The following is a 19142-nucleotide window of genomic DNA, read 5'->3' as shown; positions in this document are numbered from 1 at the left end:
TAATGGTAATAATAGTAATTAAAGCTTGGGGCCTCTCTCTACCACCCTCTGCCCCCAACTCCATCAGAGACCCTTCCTGCTCCTCCCCCTTTGCCCCCTTTTAGGACCCCTTCTCCTCTTCCCATCCTTGGGGATCAGCAGCCCCATTTGGGCGCCCCGCCTGCCAGTTCCCGCCTCTTTCATCAGGACTCCACCCCCAAGGCAACGTTGGCTTCCCTCCTGAGTAATTTTGCTCCATGGGAATTTTAGCCTTTTAGGGAAGGAGGCAGCAGAGGCTGCTGGGAGCTGTAGCCCTCTCGGGAGGGAACAGGGTGAGCTTAGGAGAAGTAGATAAGACAGATGGAATTTTTTTTTTTCCATTTCTGTGCAACAGAGCTCTGGTTCTTATTTGAAAATAGAAGATAAGTTTGGACGTCCCCTTTCCTTCCCCCAGCCTTCAACCCTCACGATGGTTTGGACCATCTCTTCCCTGACAAAACACCAACTCTTAATAATAATAAGAATAATAATAATATTCTCAGCAAGTGGTGCCTTAGGCTCATCCTAGGGTCACCTCAGACTGAATCCCTGAGTCTCCTCGCCTCACCCCAGTCCTGAAACTGACCTAGCTTCCTGGGAGAGCCTTTGGCAAGGGGGTTGTGGTGGATCAGAAAAGAGGGCAGGTGTCTTGAGGTTATTATTCTTATTACCGCTAATAGTGGTATTTCTTAAGTGTTTCTTATGTACCGCGCATTGTTCTAAACACTAGGTTAGGTACAAGACAGTGGGTTCTAAACCCAGCTCTGCCAATGGTCTGCTGTGTGACCTTGGGCAAGTCACTTAACTTCTCTGGGCCTCAGTTTACTCCATCTGTAAACTGGAGATTGAGTGTGAGCCCCATGTGGGACAGAAACTGTCTAACCTGATTAACCTCAGCACTTAGAACAGTGTTGGCATATAGTAAGCACTTAGCGAGTATTATTATTATTTTTGTCATCATCATCGTCATCACCACATGGGCTCTAAGGAGGAGGGAAAGCAGGTATCGAATCCCCATTTTGCAGATGAGGGAACCGAGGCGAAGAGATGTCAAGTGACTGATCCGAGGTCAGAACCCAGGCCCGGGTTGTTCCACTAGACCATGCCGCTGCTAAGCAGTATTTACATTAGGGTCTATGTATCGAGAACTGTTCTAAGAACTGGGACTAGGTATAACACAATCAGATCAGATGCAGTCCCTGACTAATATGGGACTCACAGGCAAGTTTAAAGGAGAGGGAGAACAGGGATTTTATCCCCATTTTACGGGTGAGGAAACTGAGGTACAGAGAAGTGAAGTGACGTGCCCAATATCACACAGCAGACAAGTTGTGGCGTCAAGATTAGAACCCAGATCCCCTGATTCCCGGTCCCGGGCTCTTTATACTAGACCACACAGCTTCCCCCAAGGGAGCCTGGAGACCCCCCCAAGCCCGGGGCTGGACCAGCCCTGAATTAGCTCCTGGCTAGTGGATAGAGCCCGGGCCTGGGACTCAGAAGGACCTGGGTTCTAATCCCGGCTCCGCCATTTGGCTGTTGTGTGACCTTGGGCAAGTCACTTAACCTTCTCTATGCCTCACTTACCTCATCTGTAGAATGGGGATTAAGACCGTGAACCCCACGTGGGGCAGGGGCTGTGTCCAACCTGATTAACTTGTATCTACCCTAGCTCTTAGTATAGTGTCTGGCACACGGTAAATGCTAAACGAATACCATAAAAAACACAACAAAACCCCAGAGACCCAAGATGTTGACAGAGGCTGTTAGTCATCCCTGGCTAGTATCCTCTTCTTCGCTGCCCCTCCTCCCCGTCCCCTGGTCCCTCCTGGTGAGAAGCAGCCTTGCTCCTTGCCCAGCGGTTACCCAGTGAAACCCAAAAAACCAGCTCTGTCCCTAAAGGCACCTCGGAGGTCTCTTTTAAGAGATTTCTGACACAGAACTGTATTTGTAAGAGGATCTGAGGCTGCACATCACAACCTGGGTTATCAGAGACCATAGGACAGCTATAAATTGATCTCAGAGGTTGGCGGTATTGGCTGGGGAGGAAGGCCGGCCCGTTGAACTCTCGGTGATGAAAGTGTGCGGTTTGATTCTGGAGGCTGTGAAGTGGATAATTCCCTAGTAGGGAAGAGGAATTTCTTCCATCGTTCAGATTTTCCCCTTTCCTCCTTCCTGGCTACCCAGAGCTAAGATTCCCTTTCCCCCAGCACCCATCTCTGCCTCCCTGCCCCTGCTGCCTCCCTGCCACACCCAGCCTAATTGGATGAGGATGACAGGCTGGCCCTGACCCAATCAATCAATAGTATTTATTGAGCTCTTACTATGTGCAGAGCACTCTACTAAGTGTTTGGGAGAGTAAAACAGAATTATTATTGTTGTTAGTAGTAGTAGTAGTAAGAATAATAAGAATAATAACTGTGATATTTGTGAAGCACTTACTACGTGCCAGGCACTGTACTAAGAACTGGGGTAGATAAAAGCAGATCAGGTTGGACACAGTCCCTGTCCCATGTGGTACTCAGAGTCTCAATCCCCATTCTATAGATGAATGAAGTGAAGTGAAGTGAAGCAACTTGCCCAAGGTCACACAGCAGACAAGTGGTGGAGCCATTCCCTGCCCACAACAAGCTTACAGCCTGTAGGGGGAAACAGATGTTAATATGAATAAATATTTAACTTACATATTTAAACGATATGTAAAGAAGTGCTGTGGGGTGGGTGGTGAGGTGAATATCAAATGACCCTCCTCACTTTGTGAAGCAGCACGGCTCAGTGGCAAGAGCCCAGGCTTGAGAGTCAGAAGCCATGGGTTCTAATAATAATGTTGGTATTTGTTAAGCACTTACTATGTGCAGAGCACTGTTCTAAGCGCTGGGGTAGACACAGCGGAATCAGGTTGTCCCACGTGGGGCTCACAGTCTTCATCCCCATTTTAATAATAATAATAATAATGTTGGTATTTGTTAAGCGCTTACTTTGTGCCGAGCACTGTTCTAAGCGCTGGGGTAGACATAGGGGAATCAGGTTGTCCCACGTGGGGCTCACAGTCTTCATCCCCATTTTACAGATGAGGGAACTGAGGCACGGAGAAGTGAAGTGACTCGCCCACAGTCACACAGCCGACAAGTGGCAGAGCTGGGATTCGAACTCATGAGCCCTGACTCCAAAGCCCATGCTCTTTCCACTGAGCCACGCATTTTACAGATGAGGTAACTGAGGCCCAGAGAAGTGAAGTGACTTACCCACAGTCACACAGCTGACCAGTGGCAGAGCCGGGATTCGAACTCATGACCTCTGACTCCAAAGCCCGTGCTTTTTCCACTGAGCCACGCTGCTTCTCTAATCCCGGCTCTGCCACTTGTCAGCTGTGTGACTTTGGCCAAGCCACTTCACTTCCTCTGTGTGTCGGTTCCCTCAACTGGAAAATGAGGATTAAGATTGTGAGCCTCACAAGGGACAACCTGATTATCTTATATCCCCCCCAGCGCTTAGAACAATGCTTGGCACCAACTACTAAGCACTTAACAAATACCATTATTATTATTTTCTGTGCCTCAGTTACCTCATCTGTAAAATGGAGATTTAAACTGTGAGCACCAAGTGGGACAAACTGACTACCCTGTAATAATAATAATCATGGTATTTGTTAAGCGCTTACTATGTGCCAAGGACTATTCTAAGCGCCGAGGTAGATACATGGTAATCAGGTTGTCTTACATGGGTCTCACAATCTTCATTCTCATTTCACAGACGAGGTAACTGAGGCCCAGAGAAGTGAAGTGACTTGCCCAAGGTCACACAGCAGACAAGTGGAGGAGCTGGGATTAGAACCCACGACCTCTGACTCCCAAGCCCCTGCTCTTTCCGCTACGCCACGCTGCTTCTCTACCCCAGCGCTTAGAACTGTGCTTGGCACATAGTAAGTCCTTAACAAATACCATAATTATTTATGATTAATTATTATTCCTATTACTCCAGGAGCTGCAGGGGGCCCTGGCTCAGGGACAGGAACTGCAGGCTCAGCTGGAGGAGCTGCAGAGGACGCTGCAGCGGGACAACCAGGGCCAGGAACAGAGGCTCCAGGAACAGGAGGATCGCCACCACAGGTGACAGCTGTCGGGGAAGAAAGGGGAAGAAGAGGAGGAGGAGGAGGAGGAGGAGGAGGAGGAGGAGGAGCAGGGCCGTCTGCCAGGGAGACCCAACCGAAAGATGCCTCCGGGAGAGAGGCCAGGGAGACCCAGGCAGCAGATGTGTCCGAGAGAGAGATCAGGGAGATGGATGTGCCCGAGAGCCCCAATGGGCAGACGTCCCTGGGAGAGGGTCCAGGGAGACCCAGTGGACAGTCGGGTCCGGGGGAGAGTCTAGGGACACCCAATGTGCCCAGGGGCTGCCGGAGGGAAGAAGGGACTGACCCCCGGAGGCCTCCTGCAAGGCGGAGTGGGAGAGGGCCGGGGGGACCCAGTTGGGACCGGTCCACGGGACACGAGGGCTGTGTGTGTGACGCCCCTCCCTCTCTCCCACCGGTCAGAGCGTGTGAGGCCTTGGAGCAGCGTCTGAAAGGAGAGCTGCAGGCTGTGCTGGCCACCAAGGACCAGGCCCTGGCTACTCTGACTTGTAGGGCCCAGGAGCTGGAGAGGGAGCTACTCCTGGTGAGTACCTCAGCCCCACCCACCCCAATCAGCAGCATTTATGGGTCACCTACTCTGCGCAGAGCACTCTACCAAGTGCTTGGGAGTTAGAAGACACCATCTCTGCCCTCCAGGACCTTGCTGTCTAACCAGACAGACGGGCCCTAAAATAATTTACGGAAAGGAGGAAGAGAATGGATAGGTTGGGAGGTGGATGAGTAAGTGCTTAAATAATAAAGTCACCCTGTGTGGATGCAACAGATCACCGGGGCCTTAGCGTGAGGAGCCCAGGGCCGGGAGTCAGGAGACCTGGGTTCTAATCCCAGCACCCAGTAATAACGATGGTATCTATTAAGCGCTTACTATGTGCTAAGCACTGCCCTTGGACAAGTCACAACTTCTCTGGGCTTCAGTTCCCTCTCGAAAATGGGGATAAAATACAATCCTCCCTTATCCTTAAATTGCGAACCCCACGTGGAACGGAGACTGTGTCTGATCTGATTGTGCTGTATCTACCCCAGTGCTTAGTGCAATGTTTGGCACATAATAATAATAATAATAATAATAACAATAATTATGGTATTTGTTAAGCGCTTACTATGTGCCAGGCACTGTTCTAAGTGCCGGGGTAGAGACAAGATAGTCTGGTTGGACACAGTCCCTGTCCCACATTGGGCTCACGGTCTTAATCCCCATTTTACTGATGAGGGAACTGAGGCACAGAGAAGTGAAGTGACTTGCCCAAGGTCTCAGAGCAGGCAAGTGGTGGAGGCAGGATTAGAACCCATGACCTTCTGACTCCCCTTTCTGTGCTCTATCTACTGTGCCATGGTGCTTCTCATGCTCTTTGCAAATTCTACTAAATGCACCCAGGAGACCTGGGCAGAAGGAGGGTCCTCCAATTTCTTTTCAGTTTTGTTTTGGATCTAGTTCCCCTCTCTTCCCTTTAGCCTCTTGGGTCCCTTACTCTGCTTGTTCCCAATCTCTCTTGCTCCCAATCAATCTATTAATCAATTAATGGTATTTATGGAGTGATTAGAGAACACTGTACTATGTGCTTGGGAAAGTCCAATACAGTAGATTTTGTAGACGCGATCCCAGCGAGGCCTAATGGAAAGAGCATGGGGCTGTGAGACGGAAGCACCTTGGTTCTAATCCTGGTTCCACTACTTTTCTGTTGCGTGACCTTGGGCAAATCACTTTACTTCTCTGGACCTTCCTAACCTCATCTATAAAAATGGGGATTAAGATTGTGAGCCGCAGGTGGGACAGGGAAAGTATCCAACCCGATTATCTCGTTTCTATCCTGGCACCGAGGACAGTGACTGGTGCATAATGAGCACTTAAGACACAGGACAAAAGAAAGAAACTTACACTATAGCCTGGGAGACAGTTGTTAAAATAAATTACAGGTAGGGAGAGTGACAGAGAATAAGGACATGGATACAAGAGATCCCCTTCCATTGGCTACCTCCAGCCATGAGGCTCCCCATTTTCTGCCTTCCCCCCTAATGCCCTGGGATGGTTCTCCCTTGTCCAGCTGCAGCAGGGGCCGCAGGGGCCTCAGGGGCAGCGGGGCCTGACGCTCGCCCTGTCCTGTGGAGGTGGGGGTGCCCAGGAGCCCCACAGTGGCCGGCTCATCGAGGTGGAACGCAGCGTGAGTGCCCGGTCGGTGGGAGAGGGGACGGGAGGAGCGGCCCGCTAAGGTGGGAATAGGGGAGGGGGCAACACTCCCAGGAGTAGGAGAGGGGCAGCCCCCTGGGGTGGGTGCTGGGAGGGGGCAGCCCTCCAGGGGCGGGCATGGGGAAGGGGGCAGCCCTCCTGGGGTGGAGGTGGAAGAAGGGTCAGCCCCCTGGGGTGGGCCTGGGAGGAAAGCAGGCAGGCCCCTGGGGTGCAGGTAGGGGGTGATAAGGTGGGCCTGGGCCAATTGTCCCCGGTGACCCCCCCCACGCCCCTTCCTCGGGCAGAACGCAGCACTGGCGGCCGAGAAGGCAGCCCTGCAGGCCCAGTTGCGGCAGCTGGAGGGGCAGGTGGATACCCTGCATTCCCGGTCACTGGACATGCAGCAGCAGCAGCAACGGACCCAGGCGCACACCAGCCAGCTGCAGGTGGGTGACCCTCTCCCTTTGTCCCGGGAGACTGCCCTCTCCCCCAAACCCTGGGGAGATCACCCTCCCCGGCCCCCGCCCCCTCTGCTCCTGGGAGATCGCCCTCTCCCTCTTCTGTCCCTGGGGTGATCACTCCCACCACCTCTGTCCCGGGGAGATCACCCCCTCCCCCCATAGCCCGGGGAGAGTGCCCCCACACCCTTCTGTCCCTGGGGAGATCACCTCCTCCCCCACTCTGTCCTGGGGATGACCACCCCTCCTTTTGGGGCAGTGGTTCACCCTGGCTCTTCCCCACTGACACTCTTCCTTCTCCCTGCCCATCATTCTTTCATTCGGTCGTATTCATTGAGTGCTTCCCGTGTGCTGGGCACTGTACTAAGCACTTGGGAGAGTAAAATGCAGCAATAAACAGACACAGTCCCTGCCTACAACGAGCTTACAGTCTAGAGGCGGGGGAGAGACTGACATTACTATAAAAAACTAAATTAGAGACATGCCCCTGAGTGCAAGTCAGGAGCGGGAGATGAGGAAAAGTGGGCTTAGTCTGGGAAGGCAGCTTGGAGATGTGCCTTCAGCGAGGCTTTGAAGGGGGGAGAGTCATGGTCTGTCGGATTTGAGGGAGGGTGTTCCAGACTAGAAGTAGGAAGTGGGCCGGGGGTCGGCGCCGAGACAGGTGAGATGGAGGCCCAGTGAGAGGGTTAGTGGCAGAGGAGCGAAGTGTGCAGGCTGGGTTGTAGGAGAGAAGCGGGATGAGGTAAGAGAGGGCAAGGTGATGGACTGCTTTTAAGCCAATGGTGAGGGGGTTTTGTCTGATACGGAGGTATCCCGCTCCTCATCCCTCTCCTGGTCCCTCAACCCGCTCCTTCCTTCCCCGGCGTCGTCCCGGCAGGCGGAGAAGGCGGTTCTGGAGGCGCAGGGCCGGGAGCTGCGGGAGCGGGTGGAGGCCCTGGAGGAAGAGGTCCGGGGGTCTCGGCGGGCGCAGGAGGAAGCCCAGGGGCAGCAGCGGGCCCTGCTCCGGGACCACGAGGCCCTGGGCCGGCTGCAGCGGCGGCAGGAGGCCGAGCTGGAAGGACTGCTGGGTCGCCATCGGGAGCTGAAGGCCGACAACAGGCTGCTGGAGCTGGAGCACAAGGAACTGCAGGGCAGGTGGGCGTGCCGCGGGGGCCCGGGGGGTGTCCAGTTTCCTCAGCCCGCCTCCTGCCCGGTCCTGGCTCCCCCAGCCACCGAAAGGGCCTCCCCAGCCCGGCCCTTCCACGGCAGGGTCAGCCGTGCGCACCCCGACGCCCGGCACGGTTTGACCAATGATCCGGTCCACCTGTCCACACCACCTCCCGGCTGTGGGTGGTCCAGGCCGCTGACCTCTCGTGGCTAGTGCTCACTGGGTTCCTCTGAGGGTCCCACCTCCATCACCTCCTCCTCCTCCAGCACTTCCACCACCCACCTCCAAAACCACCTCCACCTCCTCCTCCAGCAGCTCCACCACCAGCCCCAGAGAACCAGTTTGGCCTAGTGAGTAGATCCCGGGAGTCAGAAGCACCTGACTTCTAATCCCGGCTCCGCCACTTGTCTGCCGTACGACCTTGAGCAAGTCATTTCACTTCCCTGGGCCTCAGTTACCTCATAAAATAGGAATTGAGACCGGGAGCTCTATGTGGGACAGGGACTGTGTCCGGCCCGGTTAGCTCATATCTGCCCCAGTGCTTAGTACAGCTCCTGGTACATAGTAAGCGCTTCACCAGTACCACGATGAATATCACCCCCTCCTCCACCACCTCCACCAACATCTTCTCTACCCCATCGCCGACCCCACCGCCACCCCCGTCGTCACCCCCTCCAATTCCACCACCACCGCGCTCGGCTTTGCAGCCCTTCTCTATCCCGGGGTTGACCGGACCCCCTCTCTCTGCAGCGTCTGCCCCTCTGGGGGAGGGGGTGGGAAGGGGCCGCGCCCCCGACACTTCGCCTGACCCCTCCACCCCCCAGGTATGAGCAGCTCCAGGTTCAGAGGGCACAGGTGGAAGCCCAGGAAGTGTCTCTGCGGGCGGAGCGGGAGCGACTGGCTCAGGACGGGCTGCGGCAGCGGGGGCTGGAGGAGGCCCTGCAGCGGCTGCAGGGCGAGCACGACAGGTACCCCCACAGCCGGCTCCCCGCATTCCTCAGCCTCCCCTTTCCCCCGTCCCTCGGCGAGGCCCCCAGTCCTCCTCTCGCCCACCCTATCGTCTTCATCCTGGAGACTCCCCCCCATCCACTGCTCCTCCTCCCTCTAGAACCCTGTAACTGCTTTCCTGGGCGTCCCCAGCTTCCTTCTCCCCACCCCCAGGGGCTACCGGTCCCTTTCTTAGCCCCCACCACCCACCTCAGCCCCATCGCCAGGGACCCCCTTTCGGTGGGACGGGGGAGGGAGGCTCTACTCCTTGGCCTCCCCTCTCTGATCCCTCTCCGACCCCTCACCCCTCCCTTCCCCGATCTCTCCCTTAGGGGCCCCTTCATCTCTCAGACTCATCTCCTCTCTGGTCCTGCCCCTCTCTGAGACTGGGAGCTCGCTGTGGGCAGGGAATGTGACTGTTTACTGTTGTAATGTAATAATAATAATAAAAAATAATTAAGGTATTTGTTAAACACTCTGTGCGAGACACTGTACTAAGCACTGGAAGTATTACTCTCAACGTGGGGCTCAAAATAACCCTGAGATTAAGGGTCTTAATGCTCTACCGACTGAGCTAGTTGTACTTCCCCAAGCGCTTAGTACAGTGCTCTGTACCAGTAAGCGGTCAATAAATGCCATTGAATGAATGCATGTCCCTCACCCCTCCCTTCCTCGACCCCTCCCCCCCGGGACCCTCCCCTCTGTGACCTGGGCCTGCACCCCACCCCCACCCCCCGGCTCCCGGGCCCTCTCTTGCAGGGCGCAGGTGCTGCTGGCGGAGGCGTCGAGAGAGCGGGGCGAGCTGCAGGGGGAGCGCAAAGAGCTGCGGACCCGGGTGGCCCGGCTGGAGCTGGAGCGGGCTCAGCTGGAGGCCCAGGGCCAGACCCTCCGGGACCTCAACCAGAAGCTGGACCTCAGCGTCTGCAAGCTGACCACCCAGTGCCAGGTCGGTCGGGGCACAGATGGCCGCAAGTTGGGGGAGGGAAAAGAGGGGGGAGGCACTCTAGATGGTAGGTGAGCCCTACGCGGGACACCCTGACTACCTTATACTATCCCAGCGCTTAGAACAGTGCTTTGCACATGGTAAGCGCTTAACAAATGCCATTAATAATTATGGTATTGGTTAAGCGCTTACTATGTGCCAGGCGCTGTTCTAGATACAAGATATTCGGGTTGAGCACAGACCCTGTCCTACGTGGGGCTCACAGTCTTAATCCCCATAAGGGAACTGAGGCACAGAGAAGTGGCTTTCCCAAGGTCACCCAGCAAAGTGGTGGAGCCGGGATTAGAACCCATGACCTTCTGACTCCCAGGCCCGTGCTCTAGCCACTGGGCCATGCTGCTGCTTCACGGTGGCTGTGGCGGAGAGAGCCTAGAGTGGGTCTAAAGCCTGGACGGGGGCGGCGGGGGAAGGGGCGAGGAGGGAAGCTCCGGGAAAGGGATTGGAGTTGGGGGCCGGTTTCGGAACCTGGAGAGTCTGGAAGGGTGGAGTGATTTCAGCCCTGGGAGTCAGGAGACCTGAGTTCTAATTCCTCTGGGCAAGTCATTTGATCTTTCTGGGCCTCCGTTTCAATCGATCAGTCAGTTAATCCTATTTATTGAGTACTGACGGTGTGCAGGGCGTTGTACTAAGCGCTTGGAAGAGTAACCTGTAACAGGGTCGGTTGACACTTTCCCTGCCCACAGTGAATTTACAGTCAAATAATAATAGTAACAATTAATATTTATGGTCTTTGTTAAGTGCTTACTATGTGCCAGGCACTGTTCTAAGTGCTGGGGTAGATACAAGATATTTGGGTTGAGCACAGTCCCTGTCCTACATGGTGCTCACAGTCTTAATCCCCATTTTACAGACGAGGGAACCGAGGCGCGGAGGAGTTAAGTGGCTTTCCCAAGGTCGCACAGCAGACAAGTGGTGGAGCCGGGCTTAGAACCCATGACCCCAGGCTGGTGCTCTATCCACCAGGCCATGCTGTTACACTGTAGAGGATGAGTTTACGGTCTACAGTTTCCACAGTCTACAGTTTCCTCATCTGGAAAACGGGGATTACGTTCCCGTTGTGTCTCCCCCTCGGACTGTGAGGCGCATGTGGAACAAGGAGTGTGTCTGACCTAATTCCAGTGGATCTACCCCAGTGCTTACCATTCATTCATTCGATCATATTTATTGAGCGCTTACTGTGTGCAGAGCACTGTACAGTGCTTGACACCTCGTACTAGCCATAGTTTACCAAACACCATTGTTTATTTTATTATTCTGGTGGTTATTATTAGGAAGAGAAGCAGCGTGGCTCAGTGGAAAGAGCCCGGGCTTGGGAGTCAGAAGTCAGGCGTTCTAATCCCGGCTCCGCCGCTTGTCAGTTGTGTGACTTTGGGCAAGTCACTTAACTTCTCCGTGCCTCAGTTCCCTCATCTGTAAAATGGGGATTAAGATTGTGAGCCCCACGAGAGACAACCCGATTACCGTGTACCCCCAGCGCTTAGAGCAGTGCTTGGCACATAGTAAGCGCTTAACAAATGCCATCATTATTATTATTATTAGGTGTGAGGTTCTTTGCGTCCAGGGGACGGTAGGCCACTGGGGTTGGGCAGGGGAAACGTGACCAAGGCCGAGATTGGTCACGGCTGGCCGTCCGGGCCCCCGGGCTCTGGGGCTGAGCCTGTGGCGACGTCCGGCCGTGTCCCTTCCCGTGGCAGCTGCTGACAGACCTGCGAGGGGCCCAGGAGGAGGAGAACCGGCAGCTGCTGGCCGAGGTGCAGGCCTTGAGCCGGGAGAACCGCGGCCTCATGGAGCAGAGCCTGGAGAGCCGGGACCACCTGCATCGGGAGCAGCGGGAATACGTGTAACTTCATTCATTCATTCATTCATTCATTCAAGTGTGGCTCAGTGGAAAGAGCATGGGCTTGGGAGCCAGAGGTCACGGGTTCGAATCCTGGCTCTGCCACTTGTCAGCTGGGTGACTGTGGACAGGTCACTTCACTTCTCTGGGCCTCAGTTCCCTCATCTGTAAAATGAGGATTAAGACAGTGAACCTCATGTGGGACCACCTGATTACCCTGTATCTCCCCCAGCGCTTAGAACAGTGCTCTGCACATAATAAGCGCTTAACAAATACCGACATTATTATTATTATTGCATCTACCCCAGCGCTTAGAACAGTGCTTGGCACATAGTAAGCGCTTAACATATACCAACATTATTATTCAATCGTATCTAGTGAGTGCTTACTATGTGCAGAGCACTGTACTAGGCGTTTGGAATGTACAATTCGGCAACAGATAGAGACGATCCCTGCCCAGTGACGGGCTCACACTCTAAACGGGGGAGACAGACGACAAAATAAAACAAGTAGTCTGGCCGTCAGTATCATCAAGATAAATAGAATCGTAGATATATAAACATCATTAACAAAATAAATAGAGTAATAAACGGCCCCCGGCGACCACACCTCAACTCCCGGCTCCCTTCCCCCGACTGCAGCTTTCCCTTCCCTCTGCAATGCAGCTCCCCTCCCGCCCACTGCATCTTCCCTTCCCCACCCACTGCACCTCTCCCCCCTACCCCACTACAGCTCCCCTTTAATAATTATAATGACAATGACGGTATTTGTTAAGCGCTTACTCTGTGCCAAGCACTGTGCTGAGCGCTGGTGTAGATACAAGGTCATCGGGTTGTCCGCCCGGGGGGCTCACGGTCTTCATCCCCATTTTACAGATGAGGTAAGCGAGGCCCAGAGAAGTGAAGTGACTTGCTCAAGGTTACGCAGCAGACAGGTGGCGGAGCCGGGATTAGAACCCACGTCCTCTGACTCCCGGGCCCGTGCTCTTGCCACTGGGCCATGCTGCTTCTTTACTCCCCCTCACTCCCTCCGCTTCTGCAGCTCCCCTCCTCCCCCACTACAGCCCCCTTTTCCCCCACTGCAATTTCCTCCCCTCACTGCAGGTCCCCTTCCTCCACTGCAACTCCTCCCCCAGCCCTGAAACTCCCCTTCCCCACTGCGGCTCCCAACCAATGAATCAGTTATATTTTTTGAGTGCTTACTGCGTGCAGACATTGTATTCATTCATTCATTCATTCATTCATTCATTCAATAGTATTTATTGAGCGCTTACTATGTGCAGAGCACTGTACTAAGCGCTTGGAATGAACAAGTCGGCAACAGATAGAGACAGTCCCTGCCATTTGACGGGCTTACGGTCTAATCGGGGGAGACGGACAGACGAGAACGATGGCGATAAGTAGAGTCAAGGGGAAGAACATCTCGTAAAAACAATGGCGACTAAATAGAATCAAGAATCGAATCGAATCATTGTACTAAGCACCTGGGAAAGTCCAGTGCAGTAGAATTAGAAGATTCCTGCCCACAAGGAGCTTGCGGTCTTCAGGGGTAGACAGACGTTAACATAAATTACAGATAGGGGAAATAGTAAAACGTAAGGAAATGTACAAAGATGCCATGGAGCTGAGGCGAACATCTAATTCCTCCCCTCCCCTTTAGGGCAGCTCCCCTCTTTCCCGATCCTCCCTCCTTTGTTCTTCCCATCGCGGCCGATCCTGGACACACAGCGCCTTGGAAAAACTTATTTTTTTGCAATCACAGTCAATCATTCAGTGGTATTTATTGAGTGCTTATTATGTGCAGAGAACTGTGCGGAGAAGCAGCGTGGCTCAGTGGAAAGAGCACGGGCTTTGGAGTCAGGGCTCATGAGTTCGAATGCCAGCTCTGCCACTTGTCAGCTGTGTGACTGTGGGCAAGTCACTTAACTTCTCTGTGCCTCAGTTCCCTCATCTGTAAAATGGGGGTTAAGACTGTGAGCCCCACGTGGGACAACCTGATTCCCCTATGTCTACCCCAGCGCTTAGAACAGTGCTCGGCACATAGTAAGCGCTTAACAAATACCAACATTATCATTATTATTATTATTATTATTAACTGCACTAAGCGGTAGGAGAGTACAAAATAACAGAATTGGGACATGTTCCCTGCCCACAGTGATCTTAGAGTCTACAGGTAGCTTATCCTAGTACCTGTTCCAGTCCGGACCCTGGGTCCCCCAGCATCCTGCTCCTCTGATCCCTGGGGTTCAGAAGCATCATTCTGTGACCCCAGTTTAAACTTCAGAGGTGCAGCTGCCCTAGCAAAAATGTAAAATTTTTGCAAAATGCAAAAATGTGACTCACACCCACAAATAGGGCCAGAAATGGGGGTATTTTTTATTTCCCACTCTTTTATACAGGCCATGGTTTACATTTTGGCGTGCTTGGGAGGCAGCGTAGCCTCGTGGAAAGATTTCGCGGATCTGAAAGTCAGGGGAGCTGACTTCTAGTCTCAGACCTGCCACTGGCCTCCTGAGTGACCTTGGGCAAGTCCCTGGGCTTCGGTTTTTGCCTCCTCTAGATTGTAAGCTCGCTGTGGGCAGGGAATGTGTCTACCAACTCCGTTAGAATGAACTCTCCTTAGAGCGTAGTTCAGTGCTCTGTGCACAGTAAGCGCACAATAGATAGGCTTGATTGAGCTGTAAAATGGGGCAAAGATAGACTGGGAGCCCTATGGGAGACAGCGACTGTGTCCGGTAATAATAATAATAATAATAGTGCTATTTGTTAAGCATTTACTATGTGCCAGGCACTTTACTAAGCGCTGGGGTGGTAACAAGGGAATTGGGATGGACACAGTTCCTGTCCCATGTGAGGCTCTCAGTCTCAATCCGCAATTTATAGATGAGGTAACTGAGGGCCAGAGAAATGAAGTGACTTGCCCAGCAGACAAGCAGTGGAGCTGGGATTAGAACTCATGACCTTCTGACTCCCAGGCCCTGGCTCTATCCATTACACCATGCTGCAGTCTGTACAATCTAATGACCTCGTCTCTACTCCGGTGCTTAGCTTTAGTATTAACATTTGCCCCTAATAATTGTCATGAAGTAATAATATTTCATTATTATTATTTTGGGGATGACTGGCCCTTAGAGAAGCTGCGTGGCTCAGTGGCAAGAGCCCATGCTTGGGAGTCAGTGGTCGTGGGTTCTAATCCCGGCCCCGCCTCTTGTCAGCTGTGTGACCTTGGGCAAGTCACTTCACTGCTCTGTGCCTCAGTGACCTCGTCTGTAAAATGGAGATGAAGATTGTGAGCCCCATGTGGGACGATCCGATTATCTTGTATCTCCCCCAGTGCTTAGAACAGTGCTTGGCACATAGTAAGCACTTAACAAATTCCAACATTATTATTATTATTATTATTACACTAGCTCTTACTCCCCCTTCGTTTCACCTTGGCCTTTTCCCTGATCCCTTCCTGCTAGGCTCTCCCCAGCCCTCCCCACGCCTTTCCCTTCCATGTCCCCCTTCTGCCCCTGGACATCCCCCCGTCCCCTTCCCTCACCCCCTCCCCCGCCATTCCTTTCTTTTGCAGGGACCAGTTGAATGCTCTGCGCAGGGAGAAGCAGAAACTGGTGGAGAAGATCATGGACCAGTACCGAGTACTGGAACCTGGACCCTTGCCCCGACCCAAGTGAGTCCTCGCCTCGAGCCGGTGACCCCGACCTTTGACCTTCCTCCAACTCCAGCGAGTCCTGCCTCCGACCTCGAGGGCTCCCGGGGGCCCCGATCAAACGAGAGGCAGTGTGGCCTAGTGCAAAGACCCCAGGGCTGGGAGTCAGAAGGACCTGGGTTCTAATTCCGGCTCTGGTGCTTGCCAGCTGTGTGACCTCGGTTGAGTCCTTTAGCCCCTCCGGCCTTCAGCGTTCCCATCTTTAAAATGGAGATTAAATATCTCTTCTCCTTCCCACTTAGTCTGTGAGCCCAGGGTGGGACGAGGACGGGGTCTGATCTGCTTACGTTGCATCTTCTCCGGAGCTTAGTACAGTCATTCCTGGCGCGCAGTAAGCGTTTGAACGGTGCCATGATTATTATTCATTATTAAATGTCTACGATGGGGCCTCTCATCTGGTTCTTGTTGCCTGGGTACCTCCTTCCTATGAAACCAACTTCCTCCCACCTCCTTGCCCTCATCCCTGTACCTTCCCAGTCTCCAGATTCCCTGGGCCTTGCTCCCCGCCCTTCCGACCTCACCATCTATCTCTCGTCTCTCTCATCCCCCGCAGGAAGGGCAGCTGGCTGGCCGACAAGGTGAAGCGGCTGATGCGGCACCGTCGGGAGGGAGGTGGTCCCGGGGGGCTCCACCCCGGGGCCGAGGGGGTCGGCGGCAGCATGGAGAACCTGGGCAGCTCGGTGGACCTGTACCTCCCCGAGGGCAGAGAGGCCGAGGGACCCGGTGAGTGGGACAGGGACCTGGGGGGAGGTGGACAAGGGCGAGGGGGAGGGCGAAGTACCCTCTCAAACCTCCCCCATCTCCCCTCACCCTTTACCCCCCTCACCTCCCCATCACCCTTCCCCCATCACCTCTTCTCCACGGCCTCCCGGCAGGCTCGGGCTCCCCGACCCCCATGCGGCGGGCCCAGAGCTCTTGGTCCCTGAGGGACGAGGCCGTGACCGGAGGACAACGCAGGAAGCTGAGCTCCCGCCTGCCCGTGGTCCGCGGTTCGGAGTCCTTCAGCCCCGGGGACTCCCCCCGCCAGCGCTTCCGCCAGCGCCGCCCCGCTCCCCAGGGAGGAGCCCCCGGCTCCCGGCCTAAAGGTGAGACCCCCCGGGGCCTTGCTTCGGACACCGGCCCCACCTCCCGGGACCCCGGTGCCCTCTGTGCCCACTCCCATTTAGCCCTTCTGCTTCCACCGCCTCAATTTTCTGCCTCCTTTTCGGGGCTGGCCCTCCCTCTGGCCTCATCCCCTCCTCCCCCCCCGCCGACGGAGCCTCCCCTTGTCTCCCCGGGCAGTGGCTACAACGGGATGGGATGGGGTCCCCGAAGCCCCGGAGGAAACCGGAGATGACAGCGGCCTAGAAAGTGAGCCTGGGGCTCTGGACCGGGGTTTGGCGCAAGTGGGAGTGGGGAGGAGGGGGCCGGGAGGGAGGGAAGGAGGGGATGAGGGTGGAGGGGGCTGGGATGGGCGGGGGGCGTAGGGCACGGTCCATGGCCTCTGCCTTCCCCCTTTCCACAGGCCACACGGAGGTGCAGCAGAAGCTCCCGCTCACTTCCTCCCTCAGCCAGTGACCGGCAGCCCACAGCCCCAGGGCCCGGGGCGGGACGCCAGGGGACCCAGCCGGGACACCAGGGAACCAGCCGAAGGATGCAGCGCTCAGCCCTGGAGCCCGGGATGGGATGCCAGGGGAGTCGGCGAACGCAGGCCTCAACCCCAAGGCCCGGGGCAGGACACCGGGAAGCCAGCGGTTGGACACCTCAAGCCCCAGGGCCCGGGGCGAGATGCCAGGGAAGAGCCGGTGGACGGAGCCCTTAGCGGGAGGGTCCAGGGCAGGATACCAGGGAGCCGGCAGACGGACACGACCCTCAGCCCCAGGGCCCGGGACACGACACCAGCGAGACGGCGGATGGACACAGCCCTCAGCCCCAGGGCCCGGGGAGGGACGCCAGGGCGCCCGAGCTGATGGGGAGGCCCTGTGGGAGGGCGGACGGCTGACGAGAACTCAGCCATTTGTGGTGGAAGGGAAGGATTCTCTGCCCACACCCCATACCCCCACGTGCCTTGGGCCCTCCCGGGTGGAGAGGAGCATCAGCCAACTGGGTGGTGGTGGAATAAATTGGGTTGGAAGATGTCTGAGGGGGCTTGAGGGCCTGGAAGCCGCGGACTGGGGCTGCTTTATGTCCTGGGTCTTCCCGTTGCAGCAGCAGCGGCACAGAACTCCCATACGGGGTGCTGGGGACGCACAATGCGAGAGGAGGAAGGCGACGATGTAAAGTCTTCCGGCCCTGGGAAGTTTTAGTGGTAACAGCAGTATGATAGAAGTAGTATTGTTAGTACTAGTAGTATTTATTAAGCGTCTATTTTTCTTCTCAGTTTTTTTTAAAAAAACAGTATTTGTTAAGTTCTTACTATGTGCCAGACACTGGACTAAGCGCTGGGGTAGATACAAGCTAATGAGGTTGGAGCCGGTCCCCGTCCCACAAAGTCTTAATCCTCATTTTACGAATGAGATAACAGAGGCATAGAGAAGTGAAGTGAGTTGCCGGAGGTCTCCCAGCAGACGGTGGCGGAGCCGGGATTGGAACTCAGGTCCTCTGACTCTCAGGCCTGTCGTACACAGATGATCGTACTGAGTGCTGGGAAAACGACTGTGTGACAGACTGAGGTTCTTGGCCCTCCAGGGGTTCACAGTATACGAGTAAAGCAGGGAGGTGTTGGGTGACAGACATCATCACTATCATCATCGATGGTATTTATTGATCGCTATGTGCACAGAACTGTACTAAGGGCTCGGGAGACTTCAGTGCGGGAGAGTTGGCAGATATGTTTCCTGCCCACAACGAGCTTAAGGTCTGGGGGGAGACAGTAATATAAATAAATAATTTATATAACATGCTACGAAAGAGGAAATGATATAAATACAAAAGCACGAAAGAAAAAACTCAGAGCCCAGCAAGTCCTGTGGTGAAGGGGCCCGGTGGGGATCTTGGGGTGGGGGTTCAGCCCCTAGGTGTTTAGTCCTCACCGAAGGCTCGCAATGTCGCAGAACCAGTAAAGGCCTCGGTCCACCAAATCAATCAATCGATCAATGGTATTTATTGAGCACTTCCATCGACCACCCCCCAGCTTTCCCCCCAGGAGACTTGCCCCAGCCTCTAAAGCCTCATAAACCAGACCCCACCGACTTGTAAACTCCACCTTCTCTTTGCTGCTTAGAAGAGTATCAAATAACAGAGTTGGAGGACTCGTTCCCTGCTCACAAACTTGGAGCAGTGCCCCGGTTAGACTGTGAGCCCATCAGGGATTGTCTCTATCTGTTGCCGAATTGTCCATTCCAAGCGCTTAGTACAGTGCTCTGCACACAGTAAGTGCTCAGTAAATACTATTGAGTGAATGAATGAATGAATGAATGAGGGTAAGCACTGTTCCCGGGATTAGCAGTGGCCGCAGGGTGATCCCTGCACCTGCCCTGGGTTGTGCTACAGGATGAGCACTGTAATAATAATGTTGGTTGGCTTACTATGTGCAGAGCACTGTTCTAAGCGCTGGGGTAGACACAGGGGAATCAGGTTGTCCCACGTGGGGCTCACAGCCTTAATCCCCATTTTACAGATGAGGGAACTGAGGCACAGAGAAGTTAAGTGACTTGCCCACAGTCACACAGCTGACGAGTGGCAGAGCCGGGGTTCGAACCCATGATCTCTG

At 54.7% G+C, this 19142-nt stretch overlaps 1 protein-coding gene across 1 annotated transcript in view; it reads left to right on the top strand.

Annotated features, from left to right (window-relative positions):
• The window catches only part of CCDC88B (coiled-coil domain containing 88B), a 29374-nt gene extending 11524 nt beyond the window's left edge, over positions 1-17850 (top strand). The window contains exons 15-27 of the mRNA XM_029061165.1: positions 3997-4124; positions 4547-4667; positions 6187-6303; positions 6614-6754; positions 7644-7900; positions 8738-8881; positions 9660-9846; positions 11598-11743; positions 15314-15412; positions 16005-16174; positions 16327-16536; positions 16733-16801; positions 16956-17850. Of these exons, the coding sequence (XP_028916998.1) occupies positions 3997-4124; positions 4547-4667; positions 6187-6303; positions 6614-6754; positions 7644-7900; positions 8738-8881; positions 9660-9846; positions 11598-11743; positions 15314-15412; positions 16005-16174; positions 16327-16536; positions 16733-16801; positions 16956-17008 (1842 nt within the window). The 3' untranslated portion in view covers positions 17009-17850. The remainder of the gene's footprint in view (positions 1-3996; positions 4125-4546; positions 4668-6186; positions 6304-6613; positions 6755-7643; positions 7901-8737; positions 8882-9659; positions 9847-11597; positions 11744-15313; positions 15413-16004; positions 16175-16326; positions 16537-16732; positions 16802-16955) is intronic.
• Positions 17851-19142: the final 1292 nt, after the last annotated feature.

This window comes from Ornithorhynchus anatinus, chromosome 3 (assembly GCF_004115215.2).
Source record: "Ornithorhynchus anatinus isolate Pmale09 chromosome 3, mOrnAna1.pri.v4, whole genome shotgun sequence".
NCBI lineage: Eukaryota > Metazoa > Chordata > Mammalia > Monotremata > Ornithorhynchidae > Ornithorhynchus > Ornithorhynchus anatinus.
The sequence above is the reverse complement of the archived record's forward strand: the minus strand, read 5'-3'. Positions and strand labels throughout refer to the sequence as shown.